The following is a 13384-nucleotide window of genomic DNA, read 5'->3' as shown; positions in this document are numbered from 1 at the left end:
CAAAAACTTGAGCATCTTGGTTTTATCTCCCATAACATGAATTTTGAAGAAAGTGAGGCAAGTAAACCATCTTATTACTAGATTTTTAGATTAGATAAAAATTTGAATAAACAAACAGTTTGATCATACAAAGTTTCCATTCAGTTTTTATCAGATCTTTATTTTCTCACAGGTGTGGACCTTGTGGCAAAGTTCGAGCAAGAGTAGGGAATTTGCCGCAGTAGGGAAAGTGTATAAGATCAGAAAATCCTGCTCAGGAAAGGGGAACCTTATTGGTTTTACTGGAGTGTCCCATACAAAATTTCCACCGAATGCACCTTGATCATTGATATTAAAGGTGCCAGTATACATACATACAACGCAAAAAGAAAAGAAACATGGAGCAGATTGAAGAAACGATTCATCCCCGTCCAACCCTGTCCCATGTCCATCCCACCTCAGAAAAATCAAGCTAGGTACTGTCTGTTCAAATGCTTTCAACTAAAACATTTACTTACATATTGTTCAATGGAGGTATTTTACATCAAAGGCGGTTAAATATCATTGGGCTAATCAATCATGGACGACTCCATATTGCTGTCAATACTTCATATACCATTTTGTTCCAAACATCTTAAAAGCTCAGTTGGAGGCAAAGTCCCTGAAACAAGACTAAGGAGGCTTTTGCAAAAAAAGTTAATGTGTAGCTTTACAAAACCTCCTGGAATAAAATTAACTGCCATGAAATGGAATGTTCATGGAGCGGAGAGTGCTACATGTCAGATTAGGCAGCACAGCAACAGAGACTTTGGAGTGAGCGTCAATGCACATAGACTGCCATTTGCCCGCTCTTAAGCTAGAGCTACTCCAAACTTGCGTGATAGGGATGCCCCAACCTGGAATGCCACCTAAACTTCCTCTCTATTGTGCCATAATGCTCTCACAGTTATCAAGTAAACGTGCAATTTAAGCATTATTTTACAGTCTTGAAAAACAATCAGATTTCTATGGGGGGAAAATTAAAAGAACATTAGTAGGAATACAGCATAGAAAAAGACAGATAAGATAGATTAGACATGATGCCGAACACTTGATAGCTCCTCCACACGCACGCACGCACACACACACACACACTTCTTCAGGACAGAATCTATCAACTGACACCCTCGGTCTTTCTAAAGTTCACTATCAGCGTTTGGAGAGCTCATTTGATAACCAGTCCAGTCCTTCATAGAGTCCGGTGCCTTGTGTAGCGCAGGTTGCTTGAACGTACCACTGTGGAAAACGGACAATTAAAATGCAGTCACTTCTTAAACAAGTGGATGTTGGAGTCAATCAAGTAAGTGTGCATACCGTTCTGCTGCGTAGACTCTGCAGCCCAAGTTTGTCTGTGAGTTCACTGACAGCCATGGCGTTGGGCAGATCCTGTTTATTTGCAAAAACCAGGAGCACGGCGTCCCTCAGTTCATCTTCCTGCAACTGTATAAATGAAGTGAGCATGATGAGGCTGATCTAACAATGTCAGTAAATCAACACATTTATATATTACAGGGCACAACAATAAGAATTTGTGATAATTAAAAAAAGTTATAATTTAAAAAAAAACTTTTTGCTACGAAATAAAGACTTTTCCTGATATTTAAAATAAAATATGAAAGTCAATATGAAATATTGAATTATTTATTATACACCTGTCTCCAACAGTGACATCTCTTCTTTGAACATGTGTTTCCTGGTGCTGGTTCCCTTTTTTAATCAATTCACAATTGGAAAAAAAATCCCGCCCTTTCTTGTTAGAAAAGTCGTTTCACTTGCATACGCATCACAACATAATATTCAACAACAGTTGATGAGCCCCATTGACTTGCATACTATGGAAGTCAATGGGTCCAACAAATCAAATGTTTGGTTACCAACATTAAAACCAATGTTTGGTTTTACATGAGTAAAAAACTATTAAATTTTTTGCTTTTCCGTTTAAGCTGGACAATGACACTATTTTCTTCTAGAGCTGATCTACTGCCGAAAAACAAACCTAGTTGCTTTATATTCCTATCACTGTAAAGCTGCTTTGAAACAATCTGTATTGTAAAAAGCACTATATAAATAAAAGTGACTTGACTTGACAATAGGGAAGAAAATGCAGTATTATTCCCAGATATGGCAAATGGCAAAGTTCCTAACAAATATAACACATGGACTTTGTCGTGACACTTTGGTAAGAAAGCTCCGGCCAAGAAAATAAATGCACGTGTAAATCCAAATCAGTTCAGGTCACTGAAAAAGTGACAGGTTCTTGAGCGTGATCCAAGAGTTTAGATATAGAATGACAGTTCGCCCCTATTCCTATGAATGGGAGAAACTGCAACATCTTTTGAGTACAAGAGCCAATTGGTAACGTCGCTGCAGCTCCCGCTAGAAGCTCCGGTTCCCATTGAAGCTTGAGACTTGCAAATATGGCCACCAAGTGAACAGACTTTCTTTGAAAGGGTTTTTGACGTGACACAGATTTTGACGTATCTGAAGGTTAAATGGAATGCTTACCATTTTAGAAAGCTCTTCCGCAGATTCGGCAACTCTTTCTCTGTCATTGCTGTCCACAACAAAGATCAGACCCTGCGGACAAAATTGAACAGCTAAAATATTGATACTAAAAATTATAGTTCACAGTACATCTTAACCACATAAAAAGAGACTTCAGATAAGGATGCTGCTGAAGGGGCACTGTGCCTGTAACTTATTTAATATATGTTGCTTTGGATAAACCTATAAGGGGCAACTTCGCCTGCAAAAAATGACCCTATATAAAAATCATACCTGTGTGTTCTGAAAATAGTGTCTCCAGAGAGGACGGATCTTGTCCTGACCGCCAACATCCCACACAGTGAAGCAGATGTTCTTGTATTCAACAGTTTCTACATTAAAACCTGTTCATCAGCAGAAAACAAATACAGTTCAACAACACCTTACTCAAGGTGCATCGTAATATCTGATTGGTTTTGATTAGAGATGGGCAAATACATCATCCATGGTGATTCACTGGATGATATTTGGCTAATAAAAAGACTGACAATGACAGCACCTAAATTTTAACCATTTGTTCCTCAATTACTGTAGCTCGCTCAGAAACAGTGAGACAGAGTGACTCTGCAACAGTTATTTTTGACAGTTTTTAAAAATACTTTCTGTAAAAGCTTGTGATAATGTGGCAGACAGCAACAGTTACTAAGGTAGGATTGGTCAGGAATGTTTTAAGGTGGGGCTTATTGAAGAGTAAATTAACAGCAGTAGCCATTACAACCTTTCGGCAGCTCAAAGACCAACTGAAAGCATTGCTGATCATATTTTGTATTTTCAATTATTTTAATGAGTTTTGATTTAAAAGAAAACCACTTAATTTCAGTAATTCATATTAATTGTATATGCTGTCAATAAATTGGATTGGCAATTGAACCCATCTACAGTATGTACCAATAAAAACAATTATAAAAGCTTTTGAATGTCAATGTCAGACAAAAACATCACTTCACGAAAGTCTCCACGAAAACACTTGGTTAGAAACCCACACTGAAGTTGTAAAGGCAATGGCTGTGCCATAATAGATATTGATCACCAAAATGAACAGAATCTTGAAAACTGAATCACCTACATCACATATAAGATTTAATAATGAGCTGCTTCGGTTTTAAATGAAAAATGTAACATTTTGAAAGCGTGATAGTCATGTCTGTCAGTGTAATCTCACCTATAGTGGGGATGGTGGTGACAATTTCTCCCAGCTTTAGCTTGTAAAGTATAGTGGTTTTACCTGCAGCGTCCAAACCCACTGTAATAGAAGTAAAAAAAAAAACTTCAGCTGTCATTTTCATTTCAATGGTGTGATTTTATCAATTCATTCAAGTTCTATCTGAAGCTAACGTTAGCAAGCTAACATTAGCCACTGCCCCAAGAAATATGACATTGGTTATTGAATTTAAAACAGGAAATGACTAAACTCATCTTTTATTTAATCTTACACTCGTATATTATATCCATATAGTCTTAGAATTTAATATTTACCACACAAATACATCAGAAACACAGAAGTGTAAGGTTAGTTAGTGCACTTGAAACACTCACCCATCAGTATTCTCATCTGTTTCTTGCCGAAAAGTCTCCCAAACAGCGATGAGATGGTCAGACCCATGATGGTTTAAAAGAAGAGCTGAAACCCTATCAACAAGCGAAACAACAAAGAAAATGTAAAAACGTATTTTATTGAATATTCTGTCTCTTTGTGCTCAGTGTCTCGCGGTCGCTTGACGCGTTGCCACGTAAGAAAGGAGCCACCGTGGAAGTCTTGGCGTCACTTCCTGCTGCAATCGCATTCTGGCCAGTGATGTCATAATTATTCATAACTTCCGATATGTTCTTAAACGCCTTTCTTTTACTGTCTATGTTAAACGCCCATGTGAAACGCCCACGTGCTTTTTATTTTGTCTGACGATAGCGATAGCATACAAACTAGACTTGCATTATTCTCTTTTTTATTTTATCTTTATAATAAAATCTCGATAATTAGGGGCACGGCGAATTTGAAAGCCCTGGACAACCTTATTCTTCATATTTTTTTCTTATCATCTTATTGTTTTGTTTGTCATTTATTAATTAATCCAAAAATCAAGACTAAATAGCTACGTTCGAGCTACGTTGTTTTTTTGTTTGTTTTTTCCATTAAATATTATATTATCTCCCCGGACCCATCACCCAGTATTGTATTTTTATATTATTATATTTATATTATTTTTTTCCTTCCACTGGATAACTGATTTTGTTGCACGTAAATTTTTGACCAGTAGAGATCACTGCGTGCTAATTTTAGTGGTTAATGTCAGAGTACAGAACACAAACAACAGACACACACAGTTTACAGATAAGTATTTAGGCTATGTATTATTAATGTTTAGGCCTATATTAGCCACTTGAAAGTGCTTCCAAACACTTTCGGTTGTTTGGCTGGCTTGAAAGTGTTTCCAAACGCTGTAGGCTGTATGATATATCATCTAATGAGCATTAGGCTACTTGTATGTTGTATGGATCTTCATGATAACACCCACACAGCACCTAACCTGTTACAAGCTCAGGTGTTACCCGCAAAAACAAGGTATGAAAGCAATGAAAGTAGCGCAGCCGCGCTAGTGGCTACCTACAGGTGAGAAAGTAGATGTCACATGATCAGAGGTTCGACGTCCAGTTGAGACGGCGGGACTCGGGAGTCAGACCAGACAGACAGACAAACTGCGGCTGTAGCAACTGTAGGCTACATGTACATGACAGAATAGATAGACAGAACAACAACGAGCTGGCATGTAGTTCATGGAATGAATATCTTTATCATGAAGTCAAGCGGTGGATTATCAATTGAAGAAAAGGTAATAAATCACACTTAAAGTGGAAAAAATAACATACTGTATATCATTATTTGCCACTATACAATTTGCTTTAAAATATTTAAATCAAAAACAGACAGTTGGCTATTGATTTGATGACTGTTAAAGTTTCGATTTGATTACGTTTACTAATTTATTATTTCAAATATATTATAGCTACATTCATATTCTTTGTCTTAATTGCACGCACAGATTACTGTTTTGTCTTGGATCTACATCTCGACCTTGAGTTTAAGGTGAGAAATAAAAAGTTGATTCGACTGATGTGTTCATTTCCAAGGAAATGATAAATGTTTAATACACACTTACTAACGATATATTGCTCTTAATGAATAATACATCTATAATGCATTACAATTAAGTATGTGCGTTTCTTTTTCAGTCCATGCTTTTTTAGAAGTAAAATGTATGAATTGGTTTTATAATTTATGTGAAGCACACATTTTTACTGTATTATACAGTAAAAATCACTTTTTGTTTAAATTTTACGTTAAAAGTTCGTTTTGCCTTATTTTTTATTAATTATGCAAGTTTTATACTTATTTTTATGTTGTTTATGGCAATATGTCTTGTGTGTTTACAGTACCTGTGACCAACCATGCACCAAGCATGTTTTTTTTAAATTAATTGAACAAATAATAATACAAACAACAAAATGTTAGTTAATGTGGTAAGATCTTAAGTTTTTATTTTATTATTGACTAACTAATTCTAAGGCTTAAATCAGGTAGAAATATGGAGCGACAGGGACAGAAGTTGCTTTTTTAAAATCACAAAGTATAATTCTTAACTTGAATGACCTTTTTTTCTGTTGCAGTCTGATAGGTAGTTGTTCTGTGGTGGTGGTGTCCATTATAAAGAGAAGGCATCTCAATGAACAGGTAAGTCAATATGTGAATGTGAAATTTAATTTCATCTGATCGAACCACCAGCTTCTAAACTGGCAGATTTTAAATTCATAATCAGAATTTTTAATATGACGAATGGAATGAAATGATGGATTTGATGGATCTGCATTCCCCAGCTGAATCACAAAATTCTTGCTGCAAAAGTCTACAGTGAGGGTCAATATTGGCTAAAAGTGTGCCAGTGTGCGCAATGAAAACTAACCCCTCTGATTACATCATTGCATACATCTCTCTTTATCAGCATAACAGGCTTTAGATAACTCTTTTGCAAAGTTCACCTAAACATTTGTAAAAAAAAAAAAATATGTCTTCAAGCTGGGCCTCTCCGTTTGCAAACATACAGCATGTTCATCACATTCACTCTAATAAATAAAGGTCCCAAAAGGGGTTTCACAGCGTTGAAGAACCATGAGAGAACAGTTGTTAAAAGAACCAATTTTTCTTAGTGAAAAACATTTTAAAATTCTAAAGAACCTTTTTCCACTTTAAAGAACCTTTTGTGGAATGGAAATGTTCCATGGTTGTTAAAGTTTCTTCATGGATCCATCAATGCCTTTGTAAGAGTGTATGTTTCTTTATCATTGTTCTTGTATTACAGACTAAGCCTCTTCTTCAACTGGCCCTGGCAGATTTCCTGGCGTCGCTTGTTTTGATGTGCACTGCCATAATTAATTTGCCTCATGAAATTTGGACACTTAGTGAAAAGCTGTGCAACAACGGATTGCCTTTGTCTCTGGTGAGAAACTAATACAGAAACATGTAATCAAGCGTAGCCGGTAAAATTATTTAAAGGGATAGTTCACCCAAAAATGAAAATTAAATCATTAATTACTCACCCCCATGCTGTACCAACCCCGTAAGTCCTTCGTTCATCTTCGGAACACAAATGAAGATATTTTTGATTAAATTTGAGAGCTGTATCACTACCACATAGGCACCCTAAGGGATTGAAACTTGACGGCCCAGAAAGTCATCGAAGAAAATGTTTGAATATTCCATGTGAAGTTTATCAAGCGACGAGAATACATTTTGTGTGAAAAAACAACAATAATAATGAATTTATTTGACTACTCCTTTTCTTCCTTCTGGGCCTGAGACGAGAGTTCAAGAGATTTCCATGATGCATGCGCGAGAACTGAACAAGAAGTAGTCGAAAAATAATGTAGTTCTTGCGCATGCGAATATTTAAACATTTTCTTCATTGACTTTCTGTGCCGTCAAGTTTCATTCCCTTAGGGTCCCTATGTGGTAGTGAAAAAGCTCTCAAATTGAATCAAAAATATCTTAATTTGTGTTCCGAAGACTAACAAAGGTCTTACGGGGTTGGTACAGCATGGGGGTGAGTAATTAAGGACTTAATTTTCATTTTTGGGTGAACTAACATTTTAGGTCTAATAAAAGTCTGAAAGTTTTTGTTTATCCATGATCTCCGGGTTACTAATTCTTAGTGCACACTTAATGTGTTTGTGTGTGCGTGCGTGTGTGTCTGTGCATGACACAGTGCATTTACTGTATAATGTCCTTGTTATGCAACAACTTCCTTGAACACCTGAGAAATGAACATCTTGGTAACAGTGAGGTCTTGGTGTCGAGTTACATAGCAGATGTTCATTCAGCGCTTTGTAGATTTCCAGCATTATTGTGTGTTGCCATAAAGCAATTGAAGAGTCTCATCTTTGCACATGTAGAACCACTGAGTCATGCACTGTCCTGTAAAACCCTCATTTGACACCGAGCTGACAGTGGATGAGTAAAAACCTTTTTATTTTAGTAAAAGTTTAAACATTAGTAAGAGTAAAAACGAGTTTATTTTTATATCTATATCTATATATATCTATATATATATATATATATATACAGGTGGATATTTATATATGAGGCCACAAACGTGTGACGGAAAAATTTCTTAATACTGTTTAAAATACTGTTAAATACTCTTACATTTTTTCCCCCAGTATTGCAGCACACGCCGTCAAATTGAAATATGAAACATAAATTTAGTTAGGTGTGTCCAAAGCTTTCACTGTGGATCTATGTGGCAGTTGTGATAAACTTCAGTTGTTTAAGCATTAACTCTGTCTCTTCCCAGGCCTTCTACTGCGTCTCGTTTCTGCTTGTCATTGTTTATGCCTGTGAGTCAGCACTTGCATTTCAAGGATGGAGAGAAAAGGCAGAGCAAGAAGCATTTGAAATCCAGGTGAGCAGGGTTGCTGCTCACATACACACGCACACACACACACACACACTCATATACTGTCCCTGTCACTGTTATGAATCAATGAGATCAATGTCACTGATATTACCTAACATGACAGCAGCTGAATGTTTGTTGACGCAGCTTTTGGCAGAGTCTGAGACCAGTCGGGTAGTGCCACATTCCTCCATATATAGTCACGTGTAATTATCTCTGTGCAGTACTTTTCTTAAAAGTACCCAACACTAAAATAATATTTGTTGTTGTAAACTGGTGTAGTTCAGTCAGAATGAATAATATTTAAACTCAAATCAGTGTTACTCATTAACTAAAACCAAAACTCTATTAAAAATGTATTACTTAAGCTAACTTATTTTATTTCAGCGAGTTGCAAAGGCACAATTCTCATTTCCGTTTAGTTTAACTTGAAGTAATAAATAACCCGAACTAAATAAAACTAAATAATACTAATAAATACAAATATTAAAACTATATAGACTTATAATAAAAAAAAACACACAAACACTCAACAAAATGATCAAAATAAAATAAAATAGTATCACTGAGATACTAATATAGTTTTTATTAATATTTTTGATTAGTGTTTTATTAAAAAAATGTTTCATTTTCAAGTTTCAGTAATTTTGTTGTGTTTTTGTCATTTTTAATATTTTTTATTCATTTTTATTTTGGTTTTTAGTAGGGCTGTCAAACGATTAATCGTGATTAATCGCATCCAAAATAAAAGTTTGTGTTTACATAATATATGTGGGTGCACTGTGTATAATTATTTTGTATATATATAAATACACACACATGCATGTATATTTAAGAAAAATATATTATTTATATATAAAATATTTATATTTATATATAATATCAATTATATATAAATCTATATACAGTGTATACATGAATATATTTCTTAAATATATACAAGTGTGTGTGTATTTATATATATAAAATAATTATACACAGTGCACCCACATATTATGTAAAAACAAACTTTTATTTTGGATGCGATTAATCGTTTGACAGCCCTAGTTTTTGGTTATTTTACTTGAGCTAAATGAACATGATACATTTTGCCTTGGCAACATAGCTGAAATAAAATAATTGTTAATTTTTAATATTTTATTGCAGTTATTTTAATTTCAAGTGATGAAAATGTTTTTTAGCTTTACGGTTTTAGCTTTAGTTAAGTATAACACTGACTAAAATGAAAGTGAAAACAGATGAAGACATTTTTAAATTACCCACTTTTTTGATTATTGTCTATGAATCAAATTTGTAGTTATTGATTCATTATATAAATATATATTTATTCATTTATTTAATTGTGTGCTAATTTTTTATGTATTCATTGTCACAGTTATCACGCAGGAGGAGGAGGTTTTGTCTTGTCTATGTAATTGCATGGTGAGTAGTTCCATTTAGTTTTCTTTAATGCATTTAAATGTGATTTATGTTAAACTGAAAATATGACTGATTGCTATGTGTATGTAATTTACGAACCATCCTGACTTAGGCCCTTTTAAAGCTAAGCTTAAGACTCATTTATTTAGACTGGCTTTTTATCATTGCATTTGTTGAGTCATTCTGTGCTTATATCATATATATATACAGTATATATATTTTATGTATTTTATTTTGTTTTTATTTTGCATTGTATCGTTGTTGTTTTTTCTTATTTTTTTGGAAAGCACTTTGGTTCACCTTGAGTGTTGTTAAGGGCTGTATAAATAAATACTGAATTGAATTGAAGATCTTTATGCTTACTACATGTAATTTCTATAGGCTTGCACCAATAATTGGATACCTCGTCTATATTAATACCTTCAGAGTTATGGAAGCTACACTCGTGCCAGCAAGTGAACCAGCCCACATGCCTAATATGACACACGTCAGCAGGGGCCCCTCTGCCAGGTTCTGTGGCAGGTGAGGATGAGTTTCTCTATGTGAGATTGTGTAATGTACGCATATGTGAATCATTTACCTATCCATGTCTGTTTCTTCTTGCAGCTGCATTCTCTTCCTGCATCTCAAACAAACTGCAAACGACTCCTGCACAAAAGTGGTAAGAAATGTATATAGACAACAAGTTTAAATCTAAATAATCTCAGAAGCTGTTCCATCACGCTGTCTTTTGTCCAACAGGATCATGATCATGCCGAGTTCATTTCTGTTTTCACTCTCAGCAGTGTGTTGATCGTCATCGTCAGCTGCACAGTGGGTACACACGTTTATGAATAGTACTGCTCACAAATCACGTCATTTGACATTTGTCATCAATTTCGTCACATACCCTGAAAATTAATAGTGGAGTCAATATGTCATGCTTTGCTTGAAAAGTGTTTTTAATAGGGCTGTCAAATGATTAATCGCGATTAATCGCATCCAAAATAAAAGTTTGTGTTTACATAATATATGTGGGTGCACTGTGTATAATTATTTTATATATATGAATACACACACATGCTTGTATATATTTAAGAAATATTTTCATGTATATACTGTAAATAGATTTATATCTATTACATATAAATATAAATAATATTTTTTCTTAAATATACAAGCATCTGTGTGTATTTATACATTTACAAAATAATTATGCACAGTGCACCCACATATATTATGTAAACACAAACTTTTATTTTGGATGTGATTAATCTCGATTAATTGTTTGACAGCCCTAGTTTTTAAAATAAAGGGCACTTTGTTTTATATATTATTATCTAGTGCAATGACAAGTGTCCAGATACTTTTGAGGTCACTGTTGAATAATCTCCTGTAATATGTGTCTGTTGTCGTGTAGGTGGTGTACTGTAGGTTACAAAGCTGTTATAGGCATTATGAGAACACAAGCATGTTCACAATGTCACAGAGACATCCAGGTGGGATTTGGTCATCGGCTCGATACATGATCCTTGTTATCATTTTCTGCTGGGCACCAGGTCAGTACAATAGCACACACGTGTTCTCAAATGCTACACATATGCAATAATGTCTATATGTATTTCTCTGAATATGAATGGTTGTTTTGTCATTTTAAACAAAGTCATATTTTGATTTTTTTCAGCTCTGGTTCTCATCTGTCTGTCCTTTGTACAATCTCCGATAAAACATATATTCCCCCTCTATGTTATACAGGTAAAACACATTTTTTAAACTATAACATGTTATGTTATATATATATATATATATATATCACATCTGTGCATTAGAAGGGATTTTTGACACTTTCTGCATGGTGCATTTGTTACGTCAGTAGGTGGCGACAAGTGACCATCTTTATCAATGAGTCATTTGATTCATTCACTCAACCAATTCGTTCAAAAACACTGATTCATTCAGGAAAGGAACAAGTGACTGAATGAATAAGTCATTGAACTTATTCATAAAACAATGGTAAAACAGGGTTGGGAAGCACTGAGATAAAAATTGCTACTTCATTCAGGAACAAAAGTGACTTGATGAATTTGGATACTTGTATCCTACTCTGCTATTTCTGCCACATAAAGATATGGTAAAAATATGCATTTCCGAATTCAAATATGGTCAGCTAGCCTGGGTTTCCCCATTCTGCCTTGCCGCAGCGTGATTTTATTTGCGCTGCTAGGCAGTCTGGATACCATGAACCAAATTTTCCCCTGAAATAGGGAACCAATCACAGAACGGGGAGGGAGCACAGGCGCATTTGATAGACATTCGTAGCGCCCTATAATACGGCTCTGGGCATTCGTAAACCACGCCTCAAATACGAGAAATTTAACATGTGGTTTCCAGACCACGTTTCATTCTCAATGAGACGTGGTCTGGCGTTAGAAGGATGATTTGTAGGTTTTGTTGTTGTTTGAGAGGTATGCTATTCACAGAGCTTTTAATCGTGTGGTATATTATCTCCCATGTGTTGTTGTACAGGCGCTGTCTGTGTCACTCCAGGGTTTTCTGAACAGTATTGTGTATGCGTGGAGACGACGCAATTTCAGAGATGCTGTGCTGGGGGAGCGTCTGCCTCTCATGGCCTATTCAAACAGAGCCTTCTTTGAACAATCATTAAATGAGCCATCATGAAATCGCAGTATGAAATCATGTAAATGTTAGTGTGTTTCCACATAGGAGTACATATATTTGTTTAAATGTTTTCTATTTATTTTTTATATTTGTGATACTTGTTGATAGGCAATTGTACTGCTGTCTGCATAACAGTATAAACCATACTTTAAATGTTTAAAACAATAAAAAAAAAAAGCTGAGCTCGAAAAAGACAAATTATTAGTTAATTATTTTCAAACCATACTTTATTTATGAAAGTGATATTATATGGAAAGTGTATTTCTGATATATCAGAAGTTGAACTGCAGTTTTGTTCAATAAATGTCTGCTTAGCCATGTGCCGATACTTCTAGTTCTTGACTGAAACTTTTTCTAGTTTAATCCTTACCTAACAAAGTATGCCATGGTTGTAAAAAAAAAAAATCTGTCTCATAAAGTGTGATCCCATAAAGTTTTTCAGTACAGAACAGTCAAATATGTACTGAACAGAAGGGTCATGATTATGTCACATGTCACGTCACATGGTGAGATCATGGCATGCACTTTTCTTTATGTGTAACCTGAAACCACCAGCAATCCAAAACTAAAAGAATAATCAGTGAAATAATCAAGATTGCAGTTAGCCTTTGTATTTATTGCAGTCTCAAAAGGGCCATAAAAATGCAATAAGTCTGATCATGTATATTACATAATTAAGTGAGGCTTTTAGCTTTGATTTCTTTCAGGTCCTCTATATGGAAGCTTGCACCTAAATGACAAATTATATGGTGATCACAAAAAACTACCATGTACAACGTAAATATATGGGATCCAGGTAT

The 13384-nt window shown here is 34.9% G+C and overlaps 2 protein-coding genes across 2 annotated transcripts; one reads left to right on the top strand and one right to left on the bottom strand.

Annotated features, from left to right (window-relative positions):
• Positions 1-139: 139 nt before the first annotated feature.
• LOC120464823 (ADP-ribosylation factor 4) lies at positions 140-4334 on the bottom strand. Its single transcript, XM_039654367.2, has 6 exons — positions 4099-4334; positions 3725-3805; positions 2797-2906; positions 2524-2595; positions 1333-1458; positions 140-1254 (listed from the first exon to the last, which is right to left on the bottom strand). Exons 1-6 carry the CDS (start codon positions 4163-4165, stop codon positions 1168-1170), a joined length of 543 nt encoding a protein of 180 aa, XP_039510301.1. The 5' UTR covers positions 4166-4334; the 3' UTR covers positions 140-1167.
• A 121-nt stretch (positions 4335-4455) lies between these two features.
• On the top strand, positions 4456-12904 carry LOC120464783 (transmembrane protein 116). The gene is made up of 12 exons (XM_039654306.2): positions 4456-5390; positions 5601-5644; positions 6226-6289; positions 6915-7052; positions 8406-8513; positions 9883-9929; positions 10308-10448; positions 10533-10587; positions 10668-10739; positions 11326-11464; positions 11590-11660; positions 12432-12904. Exons 1-12 carry the CDS (start codon positions 5340-5342, stop codon positions 12582-12584), a joined length of 1083 nt encoding a protein of 360 aa, XP_039510240.2. The 5' UTR covers positions 4456-5339; the 3' UTR covers positions 12585-12904.
• Positions 12905-13384: the final 480 nt, after the last annotated feature.

The sequence above is a fragment of the Pimephales promelas genome, chromosome 10 (assembly GCF_988280905.1).
Source record: "Pimephales promelas chromosome 10, fPimPro1.hap1.1, whole genome shotgun sequence".
Taxonomy (NCBI): Eukaryota; Metazoa; Chordata; class Actinopteri; order Cypriniformes; family Leuciscidae; genus Pimephales; species Pimephales promelas.
Note: the sequence above shows the minus strand (reverse complement) of the source record. Positions and strands in the feature narration are given on the sequence as shown.